The 17705-nt window shown below is 36.4% G+C and overlaps 1 protein-coding gene across 1 annotated transcript in view; it reads left to right on the forward strand.

Moving 5' to 3' along the window:
• RANBP2 (RAN binding protein 2) overlaps positions 1-17705 on the forward strand; it is an 87623-nt gene that overhangs the window by 65209 nt on the left and 4709 nt on the right. The window contains exons 18-24 of the mRNA XM_042781153.1: positions 791-926; positions 4385-4479; positions 6016-11014; positions 14394-14564; positions 15392-15484; positions 16223-16401; positions 17459-17672. Coding sequence (XP_042637087.1) covers positions 791-926; positions 4385-4479; positions 6016-11014; positions 14394-14564; positions 15392-15484; positions 16223-16401; positions 17459-17672 — 5887 coding nt within the window. The remainder of the gene's footprint in view (positions 1-790; positions 927-4384; positions 4480-6015; positions 11015-14393; positions 14565-15391; positions 15485-16222; positions 16402-17458; positions 17673-17705) is intronic.

Genomic DNA, 17705 nt, shown 5'->3' on the forward strand with positions numbered 1-17705 from the left:
CTGAGTGAAGAAAAAAGCCTCTAGCTTCAGTGGGCTGGGAGCAGGAGCCAGAGCTGAAGCCCAGGGTTGAGGGTCTTTCACCCAGCCCCTAGAGCCTGGCACTTTGAACTCGACTGAAAGCCTCCAAACTGTAAGACAATAAACTCCTGTTTGTTAATGCTATCGCATTTGTGGTATATTCTTGTCAGAGCGGCACTAGGTAACCAGAACAATTTGTTATTGTTATGTGCCGTTGAGTCGGACTTGACTCATAGCGACCCCTCCTTGGGTTTCCGAGGCAGTATCACTACGGAAGTAGATTGCTGCATCTTCCTTTCCAAGGAGTGGCTGGTGGGTTTGAACTGCCAGCCCTGTGGTTAGCAGTCAAGTGCCTTAGGCACTACGCTACCAGAGCTCCTGGTACAATTTGTAGAACAATTTGTAGGTACTTGTATTTTGAGCAAGGAAGTATCTTGGTGATAGGTGAACTTTAGAAACAGTAATCTAGGTAGGTGTAGGATGGAATGGAGATGAGTCCCATTTAGGAAGTTATCCAGTAATTAAGAATTGAGGTAATGAATTAGATGGTGGTACTAAGGAATGAAAGAATGCGACCAGACAAAGAGATTTTAATAAATGGAGGATCATATTATTAAAATCAGCCATTTGTTACTCAGATTTCATTGGGAAATAGAATCTATCAGAAAGTATCATCAGATATTTAAATTTAAAATAATAAGCTTACCCAGGCAATGTTTCTGAAATGATATAATTGTTTAAAATTGCTTTTTTTTTTGCTTTTTTTTAATAGAAAGAAATGCAAGAATTGAAACTAAATAGCAGTAACTCAGCCTCCCCTCATCGTTGGCCCACAGAGAATTATGGACCAGATTCAGTGCCTGATGGATATCAGGGATCACAGACTTTTCATGGGGCTCCACTAACTGGTAAGTTGGCAGTTGGATAACCCCCAATTTTAGTAAAATTCACTGTACCTCTCCCTCTTTTAAATAGATGACTTGTGAAATCACCTTGTCTATGTGTGTTTGTTTATATACATGTTTTTATATGTCTGTTTATGTATATTACTTTAGAAGTTTTATTTGGTATTACTGAGATTTTTATAACTACAAGCAGAAAACTTTGTCTGATCCAGTGAATATAAAGGCTTAAAGGATCCTTTAATATACATCTTGGAGAAGTCAAGACTGAGATGGAATTATTCCTGATAATATAAAAACTGTGAATTTAAGTACTAAGAGATGCCTTATTAAAAGCATAAGCTTGTGGGGAATTATTTTTTTGATATACTGAGGTGGTGGACATTAATAGGAAATATTGTTTATTTCGAAATACCAAAGAAGGAGCCCTGTTGGTGCAATGGTTAAGTACTCGGCTGCTAACTAAAAAATCAGTGGTTGAACCCACTAGCAGTTCCACAGGAGATCCCAGTTTTACATAAAGAAACAGAATCCGAAAAGTTAGCTCCATTATTTAAACAGCTAGTTTTATTGATAGAGCCAGCATTCACCCAGGTTATCAAACTCAAAATCCTTTGCCAGTTTGATACATTCCCCTCCAGGCAATCAGAAATGACAATAAAAATAGTTTTATTTTACTGGAGGTGGATTCCTTAAATGGCAGTTATATGTATTTCCTTCTAATTGTTTTTAACTCAGGAAATATTTACGATGGTAAGGGCTAGTTTCTGATTAGCATATATGAGTTGCATTCCACAAGGACATACTTAAGGCAGCCTCACTGTCCTCTAGTGACCAAAGCAAACCCACTGCTGTTGAATCAGTTCTGATTCACAGTAACTCTTTAGGACAGAATAGAACTGTCCCATAGGGTTTCCACGGCTGTAAATCTTTTTTGTTTTCTTTCTTTTTTTCAAGGCTATAAATATTTTGGAAACAGACTGCCACATCTTTGTCCTGTGGAGCTACTGGTGGTTTTGAACTGCTGACCAAAAGGTCAGCAGTTGAGTGCTTAACCACTGCACCATCAGGTCTCCTTTTCCTCCTATGACAGTGTATTTACAGGAAAAATAATAGGAAAAATCTTTGTAAAGTAAAACTTCTAAAATGTCACATTTTATAGATAAGTATATGAGATGTCAAGAGTTCGTATCTTTCTTATTTAATATAACCCTGTGCATTATATAGAGCCTTGAGTAAAGAGGATAATTAGATTGGCTTACCTTTTCTAGGTCTTTTTTTCAATTCTGTCTGAAATTGTTTGGTACTTCTTGGGTTGTAATTTACATAATTTTTTGTGTACGAGTGTAAAATTTCTTTCTGGTTGTTACACAGACGTACAAATACAACATTCACCTTGTCACATTCTCACAGTGACCTGTGAAGTAAATAGAAATACATCCTCATTTTACATTTGAGAAAAATGAGACCCCCAATGAGTTATTGACAAGGTCACAAAGCAGTTTTGTGGCATGAAAGGAAGAGAGCCCAGCTCTCTTTCTGTGTTCATCATTTTTTTTTTCTTAATGAAAGTAAAACTACCAAGATGGTCCTTATCTTTTTAAAAATAAGATAGTTACGAAACAGAGATTAATGTGCTTGTAAGAAATATTTATAGGTATGGATACTGTAAAGAAAATTAAAAATAACTACCTTGCTATCAATTAGAATCCTGTTAACATTTTGGAGCATTTTTTTCTGGTTCTTTTTCTTTGTTTATATAAAGAATTTTTTATGCGATTTTTATCATGTTGTATATAGATGATTTAGCCTATTTTTAAATATAACCTGAAGTTTTGAGCACTCTTCTATTAAATATTCTTCAAAAGTACTTTTAATGAGCATATGGTATTCAATCATGTGGAAGTGCCACAATTCTGTTCCTTATATGTCATTTCCGGTTTTGGCTATTATAAATAATACTGTGAACACATTCCTCAGATTCTAGAGTACTTTAAAAATTCTTTTATTTGTATTGGGAAAGTGCTTTTCAGAAAAGCTGTAATAATTTATACTCTTACCAAAAATGTCTAATAGTCTCATCTCTATGCTTTATTGCTAGTGTTGACTTTTATGGTTTACAAAAACCTTTGCCTATTTATAAGAAGAAAAATAGTACCCATTTTTCAGTTTCATTTGTTTACAACTAGTTATGCTCATGGGATCGCCAGGAGTTGGAATTGATTTGATGTAAACAACAGTTACACTTAATACTTTATAATATTTCCTGTTTCTTTCCTGAACTATCTATTTGAGTATTTTTTAATAATTTCATAAGAACTCTTGATTCTTTTTTTTTTTTTCCTTTTAATTACTGATAGGAGTCCTAGTCCTTGGTCATTAGTTAAATTTTGGACTCGTAAGATTCTTGGCTCACATTGTTAAGTGCATTCTATGTTCTGTGCCTTTCTCCTTCTCCAGATACTTCCAAAAGATCCATTATCACCAGGCAGTTCCACTCGTTTTCCTAAGTTAAACTTGGGCTTCTTTAGTGATTTTCACTTTTCTTAGTAATGTCATAGAAAGGATAAATAGACCTTTTTAGCCTTTTCTAGGTCTTATTGAGTCCTTATCGGAATCAGCTGTTTGATGTTTCTTGGGTCACAGTTTCTATTTCTTCTTCCACATATAGGCATAAAGTGTACATATAGGCAAAAACATCCTTGTTTTGTTTACTGCAAAATTTGAAATAGATGATGCACATGACTCTTGGTAGTTTAGCTATTGTGATTGTCTTTAATTTTATTTCTGATTTTACTCACATACAACAGACTGCATAAAATAGTTTTGACATCAGTACCAGTGTCGATCATGATACACTTTTTTTTTTCTTTTTTAACAAACCAAGGAATACATTTTGTTACTTGTGAGATCCTTTCCATGAATCTGTAAGGTGATTTTCGACCTAACATCCTCAGTAATAGTTTGAGTTTGTAAAATGCAACTTTGTGAATCTTCATATTTTCAAGGCTCACTTGAAAAACTTGGTTCTTGAGATTGTCAGATGCATTTTAGTTCCTTCACTCCCTATCACTACTGTGTTCCAGTATTTCTAGTGTTGAAGAATATGACTATGCTTTCACATACTAGTCTTTCTTAGAAAATGAACCCATTACTTTCTTCTTGGCTCCCCTTTTAATGCTTGCAAGGCACTTGTTCTTGTTGATCACCATGGTGCTACTCTCCTTTTCTTCATTTGTACTATTTAGCGGTTTTTCCTGGTTTGTCGTTTTAATTTTAATCATCTTTATGATGTATTTTTATGTACAGAAATGAAAAAGTCTTATGTAGTTAAATATTCCTTTGACTTCTGTTGCTTTTGTATTTATAATTCTTGCCTACCTAGACAGTCTTGTTGTAGTATAGACTTTTTAACAGTGTTTTCTTTTCTTTTTTTTGTTTTTTGTTTGTTTTTTTTTTTTTAGTTGCAACTACTGGCCCTTCAGTATATTATAGTCAGTCACCAGCATATAATTCCCAGTATCTTCTCAGACCAGCAGCTAATGTTACTCCCACAAAGGTAACAAAGGAATTGATTTATACATTAATAAATACAGTTGATTCTCGTAATTCGCGGTAGTTATGGTCTATAAAGTCTCCGCGAACACTGAATTAGCAAATACCAACCCACTGCTCCTAGCACAAATACATGATTAGGTTCCTGTGAGCCTCTGGTCACAACATTTTTGTCAGCTGATTAATACATAACCTTTCTTTATGTGTGTTTCTGTTCAAAGACACCTTATTAAACATATATTGTTAATTCATTAACGGCACTATTAACTCATGACTGAACAAAGCTTATCTAACATAATTCTTCTTGAGGCAACATTACAGCCTTCTTTAGCTTAGGAATACTAGACAGCCTCTACCATTATGCTTGGGGGCCACTTGAAACAGCAAAATCATCACCTGAAAACACAAAAAAATGTGGGCTAAATAGCCTTCAAAAAAGATACTTCTTTATATAGTATGAGGGCTGAAAGCAGTGTTGCCTTGTCCAACCTTAGCTGGAAACATGTGCATTGGGTAATTCGAATTTTTTTTGCTGCTCTTTGTGTATCTGCTAATGACTGCAAAAGGGCTACGAGTATTGATTTTGGGGTTACAAACACATTTAGGTGAGTAGGTGAATTTGCAAATACACAATCCGCGAATAATGAGGATCGACTGTATCTCCTTTTTAATTGTTTAGGCTTCCGTCAGAGAAATTAAAGGATTAATACACTATTAGCACTTATATGTCCCTCAAGAATATAAATCTCACATTTATTTCCAGAAATAGAAGTTATACTTTGTCACCTTATTTTTATGTTACGTTAAATGTGAATATTTAGACTATTTTTAAATGAGAGGTCGTGGTTGACCCTTCATTATTCTGTCTTTGCAGAAATAGGACTAGAATGTTTTAGCTTGCTCAACCACTATGTGATAGGTAGTGATAGGCCTGAACTATGTCTCTATAACTTGATTGAGACCCAATATTAAAACAGTAGTGAGGATTTTGAAGACAGAGAGTTTGGATGCCTTTAAACCATGGTTCTGCTTACTGTGACCTTGGGCAAGTTTCTTAATATCTATAAATCAATTGCCTCATATGTAAATTGAGGATAGTAATAATACCATCATTCATTGGGTAGTATTAAAATGAGATAACATATATAAAGGGCTTATAACAGTGCCCAGTTGGCACATTAGTAAATATTCAGTAAATGTTAGTCTTCATCATCGTCATCATCATTACTGTTAACATCATTTGACACATTGTTTAGGAAAGAAGAAGATGTGTATTCTGTGAATTTATTGTAGCAGAAGTAGATATTTTAAGATGCTGCCATTAGTTAGGGCAATTTTCATTATATGGCGAAAAAGACTATAAGCTGTAATCGTCTTTGTAGTTATGTTGCTTTCTTGTAATGATGCATTACATACCCCAGTGATAACTTCTTTACTTAATAATAATCATGTTTGAGGTTTGTGAGAATTGGTTTGTGTCTAGTTATCTATAATTTTATAGAAAATTTACAAACATTTTTAACTTTTTCTTTTCTTTTAGGGTCCAGTTTATGGCATGAATAGGCTTCCACCTCAACAGCACATTTATGCCTATTCTCAGCAGATGCACACACCACCAGTGCAAAGCTCATCTGCTTGTATGTTCTCTCAAGAGATATATGGTCCTCCACTGCGTTTTGAGTCTCCTGCAACTGGAATTTTGTCACCCAGGAGTGATGATTATTTTAATTACAATGTTCAGCAAACAAGCACAAATCCACCTTTGCCAGAACCAGGTTATTTCACAAAACCTCCAGTTCCAGCTCATGCTTCAAGACCTGCAGAATCAAAGGTTTTAGAATTTGGAAAATCTAATTTTGTTCAGCCTCTTCCAGGTGAAGGAATAAGGCAATCTTTGACAACACCAGCACATACAACACAGCCAACTCCTTTTAAATTTAACTCAAATTTCAAATCAAATGATGGTGACTTCACGTTTTCCTCCCCGCAGGTTGTGACACAGCCCTCATCTACAGCTTACAATAACAGTGAAAGCCTATTAGGGCTCCTAACTTCAGATAAACCTTTACAAGGAGATGGCTGTAGTGGACCCAAACCTATTTCTGGGCAAACCATTGGACCTCGAAATACATTCAATTTTGGAAGCAAAAATGTGTCTGGAATTTCATTTACAGAAAACATGGGGCCAAATCAGCAAAAGAATTCTGGTTTTTGTCGAAGTGATGATATGTTTACTTTCCATGGTCCAGGTAAATCAGTATTTGGAACACCTGCTCCAGAGTTAGCAACTAAGAATCATGAAACAGATGGAGGAAGTGCCCATGGGGATGAAGATGATGATGGCCCTCACTTTGAGCCTGTTGTACCTCTCCCCGATAAGATTGAAGTAAAAACTGGTGAGGAAGATGAGGAAGAGTTCTTTTGCAATCGTGCAAAACTGTTCCGTTTTGATACAGAATCCAAAGAATGGAAGGAACGGGGCATCGGCAATGTAAAAATACTAAGGCATAAAACATCTGGTAAAATTCGCCTTCTAATGAGACGAGAGCAGGTATTGAAGATTTGTGCAAATCATTACATAAGCCCAGAAATGAAACTGACACCAAATGCTGGATCAGACAGATCGTTTGTATGGCATGCTCTTGATTATGCAGATGAGTCACCAAAACCAGAACAACTTGCTATAAGATTCAAAACTCCTGAGGAAGCAGCACTTTTTAAGTGCAAGTTTGAAGAGGCCCAGAGCATTTTAAAAGCTTTGGGAACAAATATAGCCACATCAACAAACCAGACTATCAGGATTGTAAAAGAACCCACAAGTCGTGATAACAAGGATATTGGCAAATCTGATACTGTAAATTTGAATTTTGAATTTCAGGTTGCAAAGAAAGAGGGATCTTGGTGGCATTGTAACAGCTGTTCACTGAAGAACACTGCCACTGCTAAGAGATGTGTATCATGCCAAAATCTAAACCCGAGTAATAAAGAGCTCCTTGGCCCACCATTGGTTGAAACTGTTCCTGCTCTTAAAACTGGCCAAGAAGATACTCAAGATAGATTTGCATTGATGACTCCAAAGAAAGAAGGTCACTGGGATTGTAGTACTTGTTTAGTAAGAAATGAACCTACTGCATCTAGGTGTGTCGCATGCCAGAATACAAAACCTAGTAGCAAAAGTGGCTCTTCATTTATCCAGCCATCTTCCTTTAAATTTGGTGAGGGAGATCTGCCTAAATCTGTTAGCAGTGATTTCAGATCGGTTTTTTCTACTAAGGAAGGACAGTGGGATTGTAGTTTATGCTTTGTACTAAATGAAGGAAGCTCTACAAAATGTGTTGCTTGTCAGAATCCAAGAAAACAGAACCAACCTAGTTATGTTCCAGCGCCTGCCTCTTTTAAGTTTGGTACTTCAGAGACAAGCAAGGCTCCAAAGAGTGGTTTTGCAGACATGTTTGCTAAGAAAGAAGGACAGTGGGATTGTAGTGTATGCTTAGTACAAAATGAAGCAAATGCTACAAAATGTATTGCTTGTCAGAATCCAAGCCAACAGAATACGTGTACTTCTGCTGTTCCAGCACCTTCCTCTTTTAAGTTTGGTATTTCAGAGACAAGCAAGGCCCCAAAGAGTGGATTTGAGGGAGTGTTCACCAAGAAGGAAGGACAGTGGGATTGCAGTGTATGCTTAGTACGAAATGAAGCAAGTGCTACAAAATGTGTTGCTTGCCAGAATCCAAGTCAACAGAATCCATATATTTCTGCTGCTCTAGCACCTTCCTCTTTTAAATTTGGTACTTCAGAGACAAGCAAGGCCCCAAAGAGTGGATTTGATGGAGTATTTACTAAGAAGGAAGGACAGTGGGATTGCAGTGTATGCTTAGTACGAAATGAAGCAAATGCTACCAAATGTATTGCTTGTCAGAATCCAAGTAAACAGAATCAGCCTACTTCTGCTGTTCCAGCACCTTCCTCTTCAGAGACAAGCAAGGCACCAAAGAGTGGATTTGAAGGAATGCTCACCAAGAAGGAAGGACAGTGGGATTGTAGTGTTTGTTCTGTACAAAATGAGAATTCTTCCTTAAAATGTGTGGCTTGTGATACCGCTAAACCAACTCATAAACCTGTTGCAGAAACTTCTTCAGCTTTCACATTGGGCACAAAAACTAAGTTAAATGACTCATCTGGAAGTCAGGTGGGAACAGGATTTAAAACTGACTTTTCAGAAAAAGGTTTTAAATTTGGCAATACAGAGCAGGGTTTTAAATTTGGACATGTGGATCAAGAAAATATACCTTCATTTACATTTCAGGGTTCTAATACAGAATCTAAGTCAACAAAAGAAGGATTTAATTTTTCCATCCCTGTGTCTGCTGATGGATTTAAATTTGGCATTCAGGAGCCAGGAAATCAAGAGAAAAAGAATGAAAATGAGAAGCCCTTTGAAAATGACACTGGTTTCCAGACACAAGATGTTAGTAGCCAGCAGAATGGAAGTGGTTTGATTTTTGGTCAGACTAGTAGCACTTTTACCTTTGCAGATCTTGCAAAATCAACTTCAGGGGAAGGATTTCAATTTGGTAAAAAAGATCCTAATTTTAAAGGATTTTCAGGTGCTGGAGAAAAATTATTTTCATCACAGAGTGGTAAAATGGTTGATAAAGCCAGTGCTTCTACTGACCTTGAGAAAGATGATGATGCATATAAGACTGAGGACATTGATGATATCCATTTTGAACCAGTAGTTCAGATGCCTGAAAAAGTGGAACTTGTAACAGGGGAAGAAGATGAAAAAGTTCTTTACTCACAGCGGGTAAAATTATTTAGATTTGATGCTGAGATAAGTCAGTGGAAAGAAAGAGGCTTGGGGAACTTAAAGATTCTCAAAAATGAAGTTAATGGCAAACTAAGAATGCTGATGCGAAGAGAACAAGTACTGAAAGTATGTGCTAATCATTGGATAACCACTACAATGAACCTGAAGCCTCTGTCTGGTTCAGATAGAGCATGGATGTGGCTAGCTAGTGATTTTTCTGATGGTGATGCCAAACTAGAACAACTGGCAGCAAAATTTAAAACACCAGAGTTGGCTGAAGAATTCAAGCAGAAATTTGAAGAATGTCAGAGACTTCTATTAGATATACCACTTCAAACTCCCCATAAACTAGTTGATACTGGTCGAGCTGCTAAGTTAATACAGAGAGCTGAAGAAATGAAGAGTGGACTGAAAGATTTCAAAACGTTCTTGACAAATGAGCAAATAAAAGTCACTGATGAAGAAAGTACCAGTTCAGATTCAGCTGCTGTCAGTGCTTCAGACACAATAGTTAAGCCAAATCCTGAAAATACTGGGCCCACATTAGAGTGGGATAACTATGATTTAAAAGAAGATGCTTTGGATGATAGTGTAAGTAGTAGCTCAGTACATGCTTCTCCACTGGCAAGTAGCCCTGTAAGAAAAAATCTCTTCCGCTTTGGTGAGTCAACAACAGGATTTAACTTCAGTTTCAAATCTGCTTTGAGTCCATCTAAGTCTCCTGCCAAGTTGAATCAGAGTGGGGCTTCAGTTGGCACAGATGAAGAATCTGATGTTACTCAAGAAGAAGAGAGAGATGGGCAGTACTTTGAACCTGTTGTACCTTTACCTGATCTAGTTGAAGTATCCAGTGGTGAGGAAAATGAACAAGTTGTTTTTAGTCACAGAGCAAAACTCTATCGGTATGATAAAGATGTTGGTCAGTGGAAAGAAAGGGGTATTGGTGACATAAAGATCTTACAGAATTATGATAACAAGCAAGTTCGCATAGTGATGAGAAGAGACCAAGTATTAAAACTTTGTGCCAATCACAGAATAACTCCAGATATGACTTTGCAAAATATGAAAGGGACAGAAAGAGTATGGGTGTGGACTGCATGTGATTTTGCAGATGGAGAAAGAAAAATAGAACATTTAGCTGTGCGTTTTAAACTGCAAGATGTTGCAGACTCATTTAAGAACATTTTTGATGAAGCAAAAATAGCCCAAGAAAAAGATTGTTTGATAACACCTCATGTTTCTCGATCGACCACTCCCAGAGAATCACCATGTGGCAAAATTGCTGTAGCTGTATTAGAAGAAACCACAAGAGAGAGGACAGATTTAATTCAGGGTGATGATGTAGCAGATCCAACTTCAGAAGTTGGAGAAGTACCTAGCACGTCAGAAACTACAACAAAAGCAGTGGTTTCTCCTCCAAAGTTTGTCTTTGGCTCAGAGTCAGTTAAAAGCATTTTTAATAGTGAAAAATCAAAGCCATTTGCATTTGGCAACAGTTCAGCCACTGGGTCTTTGTTTGGATTTAGTTTTAATGCACCTTTGAAAAATAACACTAGTGAAACTAGTTCAGTACAGAGTGGATCTGAAAGAAAAGTGGAATCTAACAAATGTGAACTGTCAAAGAATTCTGATATCAAACAGTCTTCAGATGTCAAAACCAGAAATCTCCTTACTTCCCCTCCAAAGGAAGAGTCCTCAACTAAATACATATTTAAAACACCAGAAAAAGGTAAGTGCTTAGTCTCAGAATTAAACAGAAGTTCTCTTTCTTTTAAGGTTTATCTTTACAGGATATTAATGTTTTAGTTAAAGTTGGGCCATAAACAGTGCATTGTACATTGTGAACACCTAAAAAAGAGTAGATTTTTTTCTCCCTCAATAAATTCACCAGTGAGCGTTGAAATAGCAATAGATTTCAGCAATCGGAAGATACTTATATCATGCCTAGGACAGAGCACTAACCTATTATAGTATGAAAGCTTAATGACTCATGAGACTTTAACCATCAGCATCAATTTAAGTCTTTTTTAGGTGTAGGAAGTTTCATTCTTTATTTTTTTGTCACTCAAAGAACATGTGGGCTGAAATGTTCACATTTCATGTAAGTTAGTATTGCTATCATTTATTAAGTGAGCAAAGAATGAAACCACTGGGATAGTGAGTATGTGAGACAATCAGATTGGTATAAATTGAGATACTCTGGGTTTTTATATTTTAAAATCATAATTTTGTTTCCCAAAATGTTAAAAAATTGAATGCTCTTTATTTTCTAGGATTTAATTTTAGTCTTTTTAAATCTAACCCAATGGCTTTTTGGACCAGCACCCCACCCTCCCAGCCTGAGAGCAAAGGTATAGAGCTAGCATTCTCAGTATAACATGACACCTGTTTTATTGGCAGCTGGTAGTCTTTAGCAAAGTGGCTGTGGCTGTATGAAATTAAGTACTTAACACTACATCATGCATGTAAGAGAATGCCAGTTTAAGCTAAGTACCTTTTGACTGGTAGTGTTACACTGTTTAATGCTGTTTTTTTTTTTTTTTTAAATGTACTTAGATGTCATATTTTTCACTATCAAACAGCATTGTTTTGAGTTACAGCAAGGTGTTCCTCACCTAGTGCTTTGTGTTTCAGTGGTCTATTATTTTCAGCCCTGGTTAATGAAAGCATATATTTTACCTAACCTTTATCTTTTGCCACTAATGTTTGCCAGTGTCCAAACATGATGGCAGCAGTGTGTATTCAATCATGGGACAACAAAGTGTCACTTTAAGGCTATATTTTTTGGGGAGTAATTAGAAAAAATACTGTAAGTGAAAATAGACTCCATTTTTAACAAACACCAGTATATACTTGATATTTTATATATGTAGCATATACAATCGTACAAATAGATGTTGGTACTGAAGTAGAGTAATAGAAAGTGGGATCTGTTGGAGATCCTCAAGAGCAAGATTAGGAAAATGAGAACTCACTATTAGTGTCCACATCTTGAATATCTCAACTGTATTATATGTTGTCAAACAGGTATGGTGATATAGTCCATGATTTCTGGGACTTTCAGTTTTAAAGTATACCAGTCATATTACTAGCTACCAAAAAACTAAACTTGCTGGGGTCAAGTAGATTCCACCTCCTAGCCCTATAGGTCAGAGTAGACCTGCTCTATGGGGTTTCCAAGGTTGTAATCTTTCTGGATGCAGACTGCCACATCTTTCTCCTATGAAGTGGCTAGTGGGTTTGACCCCCAACCTTTTGGTTTTAAGCAGATTTATGCTCAAACTCCCTGCTGTTGAGTTGATTTTACCCATAGTGAGGGTTTCCAAAGTGGTATCTCTACGGAAGTAGATTTGCCCAGTCTTCCCTCCGAAGAGTGGCTGGTGGGTTTGAACTGCTAGCCTTCTGGTTAGCAATCAAATGCCTTAGGCACTACACCACCAGAGCTCCTGATTCTATGTTCAGTGAGGTTTTTTTGTAGAACGCTAAATAAGACTGCTAATTCTAGTCAAACGCGCTTAATGACTGTGCCAACAAGGCTCTTTATTACTAGCTATCACAGTTCTTAACCTTTTTTTCTTAAGGATGCAATCTTCCAGAAATGTAAGTGAAAAGCATAGGCTTTACAGAAAAGTGGGCATATATTTGCACACTGCACTAGATTAGGAATCCCAGGCCAAAGAACAAGTATACCAATATCTATTACAGGACAAGGAGATGTTTTGTTTCAAGACTGAGAATATCATAGTCTCAAAGGACCTTAGAGATAAAAGAAGATTTTAGATATGAGAAAATTGGGGCCCAGAGAGGCTATTGTCACTAGCCAATAGGAGAACTCTGGAACCAGAATCTGTATCTTAAAATGTTCCTTCACTGTCATTGGCTAGGAGTTGATACTAAGCTTTTGTTTGTAATGAAGGATAGTGAGAGCTGGTTTGACATAGTAAGAGAAAGGCTCTAGTTCTCTGGAGCAGTGCTATCCAACAGGAATATAATGTGAGCTATGTATGCAAGTTAAAATTTGTATTAGCTACATTAAAAAATGTAAAGAAAGGCTGAAAAAAGGTGACTTTTTCCTCCCTTAAGTCACAATTCCTACTGACCAGACAATGCCCACATGCTAAGAATGCCTGCCTTAGTGAAAGCCAGCCTTTCACTTTGAAATTAATTTTAATATATTTTGTTTGTCTACTGTATTCAAATACTATTTCAGCTTCTAATCAGTATGAAAGATTACTAATATGATATTTTACATTGTCTTGTTTTCAAAATCCAGTTTGTATTTGATACAGTATAGCTTAATTTGTACTAGCTACATTTCAAGTCAGTAGCCTCATGGAGCCAGAGGCTACCATATTGGAAAGCATAGCTCTAGAGAGTCTTTTTCCCTAGCCCCTGATGGTACACAATATGCTTTGTGACTCACTGACTTTATCAATTTTTTTAGCCAGAAATACTTTATAGACCAGAACAAATTGTATACAGAATTCTTTTATAAGTTAGTTTTTTGGCCATAGAAATTATTTCAGATTCCTACAGTATTAGTCAGAGGATAACACTTTTTCTTAAATTTATCTAGCATTGTGCTTGGATATATGCATAATTGGATGCAACCCTAATTATCTATTTTCCTTGGCAATTGTTAACTTTCTTTTTAGGAACTAATCAAAGTTGGCTTTGGATAAGTTTCATATTATACTAATATTTGCTTTTGATTTCATTAAGACTTTTTTCAATTGTTGTAAATGCATGGGTATTTTACTAAACTGTTGTTTATCATGCCAGAAGTGGTTATGGTAGCACAGTACTTTAATATGTTTTTTAATTATAGAAATAATAGTATTTTTCCTCCAATTATTAGTAAATAAAAGCCACATTTTATTATTTTAAATATGCTCTGTGTTCAGTAAGGTTTTTGGTAGAACACTATATAAGGCTGCTAATTCTAATTTGTGATTATTATAGAACTCTGTCCAACATAAGTTTGTGGGTTTTTTTTTAATGCTATTTTGATCTTTAAAACAGTTTCATGGCTTTTATTTTAAGTTAGAATGTTGATGTTATTACTTATATAAAGCTACATCTTTATCAATTTTTGACTTTTATTACAGCAAAAGAGAAGGAAAAACCAGAAGATCCTCCTTCAGATGATGAAATTCTCATTGTATATGAGCTAACTCCAACCCCTGAGCAAAGAGCCCTTGCAAGCAAACTTAAACTTCCTCCAACTTTCTTCTGCTATAAGAATAAACCAGATTATGTTAGTGAGGAAGAAGAGGATGGTAAATCTTTTGTGATTTTAAAAGCTCTCTGGGCACATGCTAATTTCAGTAATTGAGGGTATAGTTGAATCATTTTAACCCATTTTTTAGAACTTAATCACTGCTGTCGGTGTGGGTAGATATTTACCGTAAATGTGTGTGTAAATAGTCAAAGAATGTAATGATCAAAAGAACTATGTTCAGCAAGAATTTATTGGGTAGTTAACCATGTGTAGAACAGGTGTTTTAGGAGAACTGAAAGTAATCATCATTTTTCTGGAGTCTTAGGAGGGGTGAGAGAAGCAGGCACAGGTCACATTATAGAAAACTTTGTATGCCATGCCAGTTTTTTTTTAAAAGTGGAGTTACATGATTAAGAATAGTTCAGAAGCATCACTTAGGCAGTGGTATAGAGGATTGGGTTGTGGGGACAGGGAGATAAGATGAGCTCAATCAATGTTAAAACAGCTCAAACACAAAGGGAGCCTAAACTGCTCTAAAGTAGGAAGAGGCAAAAGGAATATAAAAACTCAAACTCACTGCCATCTAGTCGATTCAAACTCACACTGACCCCCATTGGGTTTCCGAGGCAGTTAATCTTTACAGAAGTAGATTGCCTCATCATCTTACTATGGAGCCAACCTTCTAGTTAGCAGTCAGATGCTTAGGCACTATGTCACCTAAAGAAGGAAGTGGCAAAAGGGATATAGCATTGGCAAAATTTGTTGCTGTGTGGATGTGAGAAGTAAGGGAAAGGGTGAAGTTGAAAATAATTCTTAGGTTTCTGGCTAGGAAATCCCAGATACTTAGAGAAATTTTTTATTTAATATAATCAATTATACTTTAAGATGAAGATTTTGAAACAGCTGTCAAGAAACTGAATGGAAAATTATATTTGGATGACGCAGAAAAACGCAAGCCATTGGAAGAAAATCAAGCAGGTACGTTAAACTAAGATTACTAATTGTAATTTTTTTTAAAAAATCTATTAAAAAGGAACTTTTTTTTTTTTTTTTTTTTTAATTGTGATTTGGGTGAAGATTTACAGAGCAAATTCACTTTCCATACAGCAATTCACGTATACTTTGTCTTATGTCATTGACCACAGTTTACCACAATGCAACAGCTCCCCACCCACTTCCTCCCCATAGTTACCACTTTGCAGTGTCCATCCCTCCATACTCTCCTGCCCCCTGAGCTGTCTCCCTGTGCATAAGCAGCCCTTCCTTCTCCCATGATTGTTCTCTCCAGGGTGTGTGTCTACTTGAGGTAAATGTTTAACTCACATGCCTGTACTTTGTTTGGCTGGAAACCATAGGTGTGGGTTCAATTCCAGACCTGAAAGGCAGCTAGGGGCCATAGTTTCAGTGGTTCCATCAGGCTCTATTGGACCAGCAAACCTGGTCCCAACCATCTAAAAAGGAACTTCTTAATCTGATTATTTCTCTACTTACCAGTTTACTTACATAGTATGCCTGTGGCTATTTAAAATACTTAAAAATGATATTAGGTGAAAAACATTGTTCTCCGGATGGTCTTTGTTCCCCATTTGCATTCACTGATCTTGTTATCTGGGTCTGTAATTTGGAGATTACATTGAGGACCATTGTTGTAGAGTAGTTGGTCCTCATCTGTTTTTCTCTCAACTTTCTTTTCCATGTGTTATATTGATTTTTCAGATAACGAGAAAGAATGTGTTATTGTTTGGGAAAAGAAACCAACACTTGAAGAGAAGGCAAAAGCAGATACATTAAAGCTTCCACCTACTTTTTTTTGTGGAGTATGCAGTGATGTTGATGAAGACAATGGAAACGGGGAAGATTTTCAATCAGAGGTTCAAAAAGTTCAGGAAGCTCAAGTAAGAATATCTCCATTGTTTTCCTTCTGTGTAATTGTCTTTGTTGATGTTATAGACTTTAGAATGTTCTTACCATATGGTAATAATGATTAGTGGCTTACAAAGAGATTAGATCCCCCTAGGTCAGGGTCTACCAATCAGCTGTGACCAAAGAAGATGGAATCTTGTTCTACAAACAGGATTATAAAGGCTCATCTTTTGCATGTTAGGTTTTGGGGAATAGAGGGTTGTGTGGACTGTGTACATATCCTTAAAATGTCTATTACGATATCAAAAAAAGGTATTAACTAGGCCATTTTTAGTGCAAATTAACTTATTCTAGAATTTTTCCTTTTCAGTTTTAAATTTGTATTTGGTCCTTCTTTATACCTTCAGTTTCTTTGCTAGAACTATCTGTTCATTCAAGAGTGTTTGCCCATACTATTTGGAGGATTGTTAATTGAAGTCCTGTTTTGATAATTCCAACAATAGGGTCATTTTGCTATTCCCCTGACCAACATTCCTGGTCCTTTTGATATAGAGGGCAGGTTTTTTGGGGACCTTTTCTGACTGTATTACTGGCAGTTGGAGCTTTTTGGATTCCTCTAACACCAAGGCAAGGAACTCTGGTGGCACAGTGGTTAAAAGCATTTGGCTTTTAACTGAAAAGTCGGCAGTTCGGCAGTTTGAACCCACCAGTTTGAATCCACCAGCTACTCCACAAGAGAAAGATGAGGCAATCTAGTTCTGTAAAGATTTATAGCCTTGGAAACCCTAGGGGGCAGTTCTACTCTGTCCTTTAGAGTAGCTATGAGTCAGAATCGACTTGATGGCAATGGGTTTGGTTTTGGTTTTTACCACCCAGGCAAAAATATGTACACAGTGTTCTCACTACCAGATTATCTCTAGAGTTTTGAGATCTTTAGTCGATTTTCTTTTATCTACCTTTCATAGTTTTCTGATAGTTGCTTTTTTTTGTTTCCGTTCAAGTGTTTAATGGAGTGTGTCCTCAATTTCTTTTTAAATATGGTATATAGAACTTTTTGGAAATCAGCATTTAATGACTTCTGCTTTGCAGAAATCCCAGAGTGAGGAACCGACTGAAGTGACTAGCACAACTGACAGTGTTTGTACAGGTGGGACTGAGGTGACCTTTCCATTTTTCTGTAAATCTGAAGAACCTGATTCTATGACCAAATCTGTTAGTTCAGCACCTGTTTCTTCTGGAACTGAGGACAAACCTGTGGATTTGTCTACTAAAAAGGAAAATGATGCAGATTCTACAAGCCAAGGTAAAACTTGATACATGTTTACATAAACCTTGT

The sequence above is a fragment of the Orycteropus afer genome, unplaced genomic scaffold (genome assembly GCF_000298275.1).
Source record: "Orycteropus afer afer isolate SDZICR_OR568_19922 unplaced genomic scaffold, OryAfe1.0 scaffold00089, whole genome shotgun sequence".
Classification (NCBI taxonomy): Eukaryota; Metazoa; Chordata; class Mammalia; order Tubulidentata; family Orycteropodidae; genus Orycteropus; species Orycteropus afer.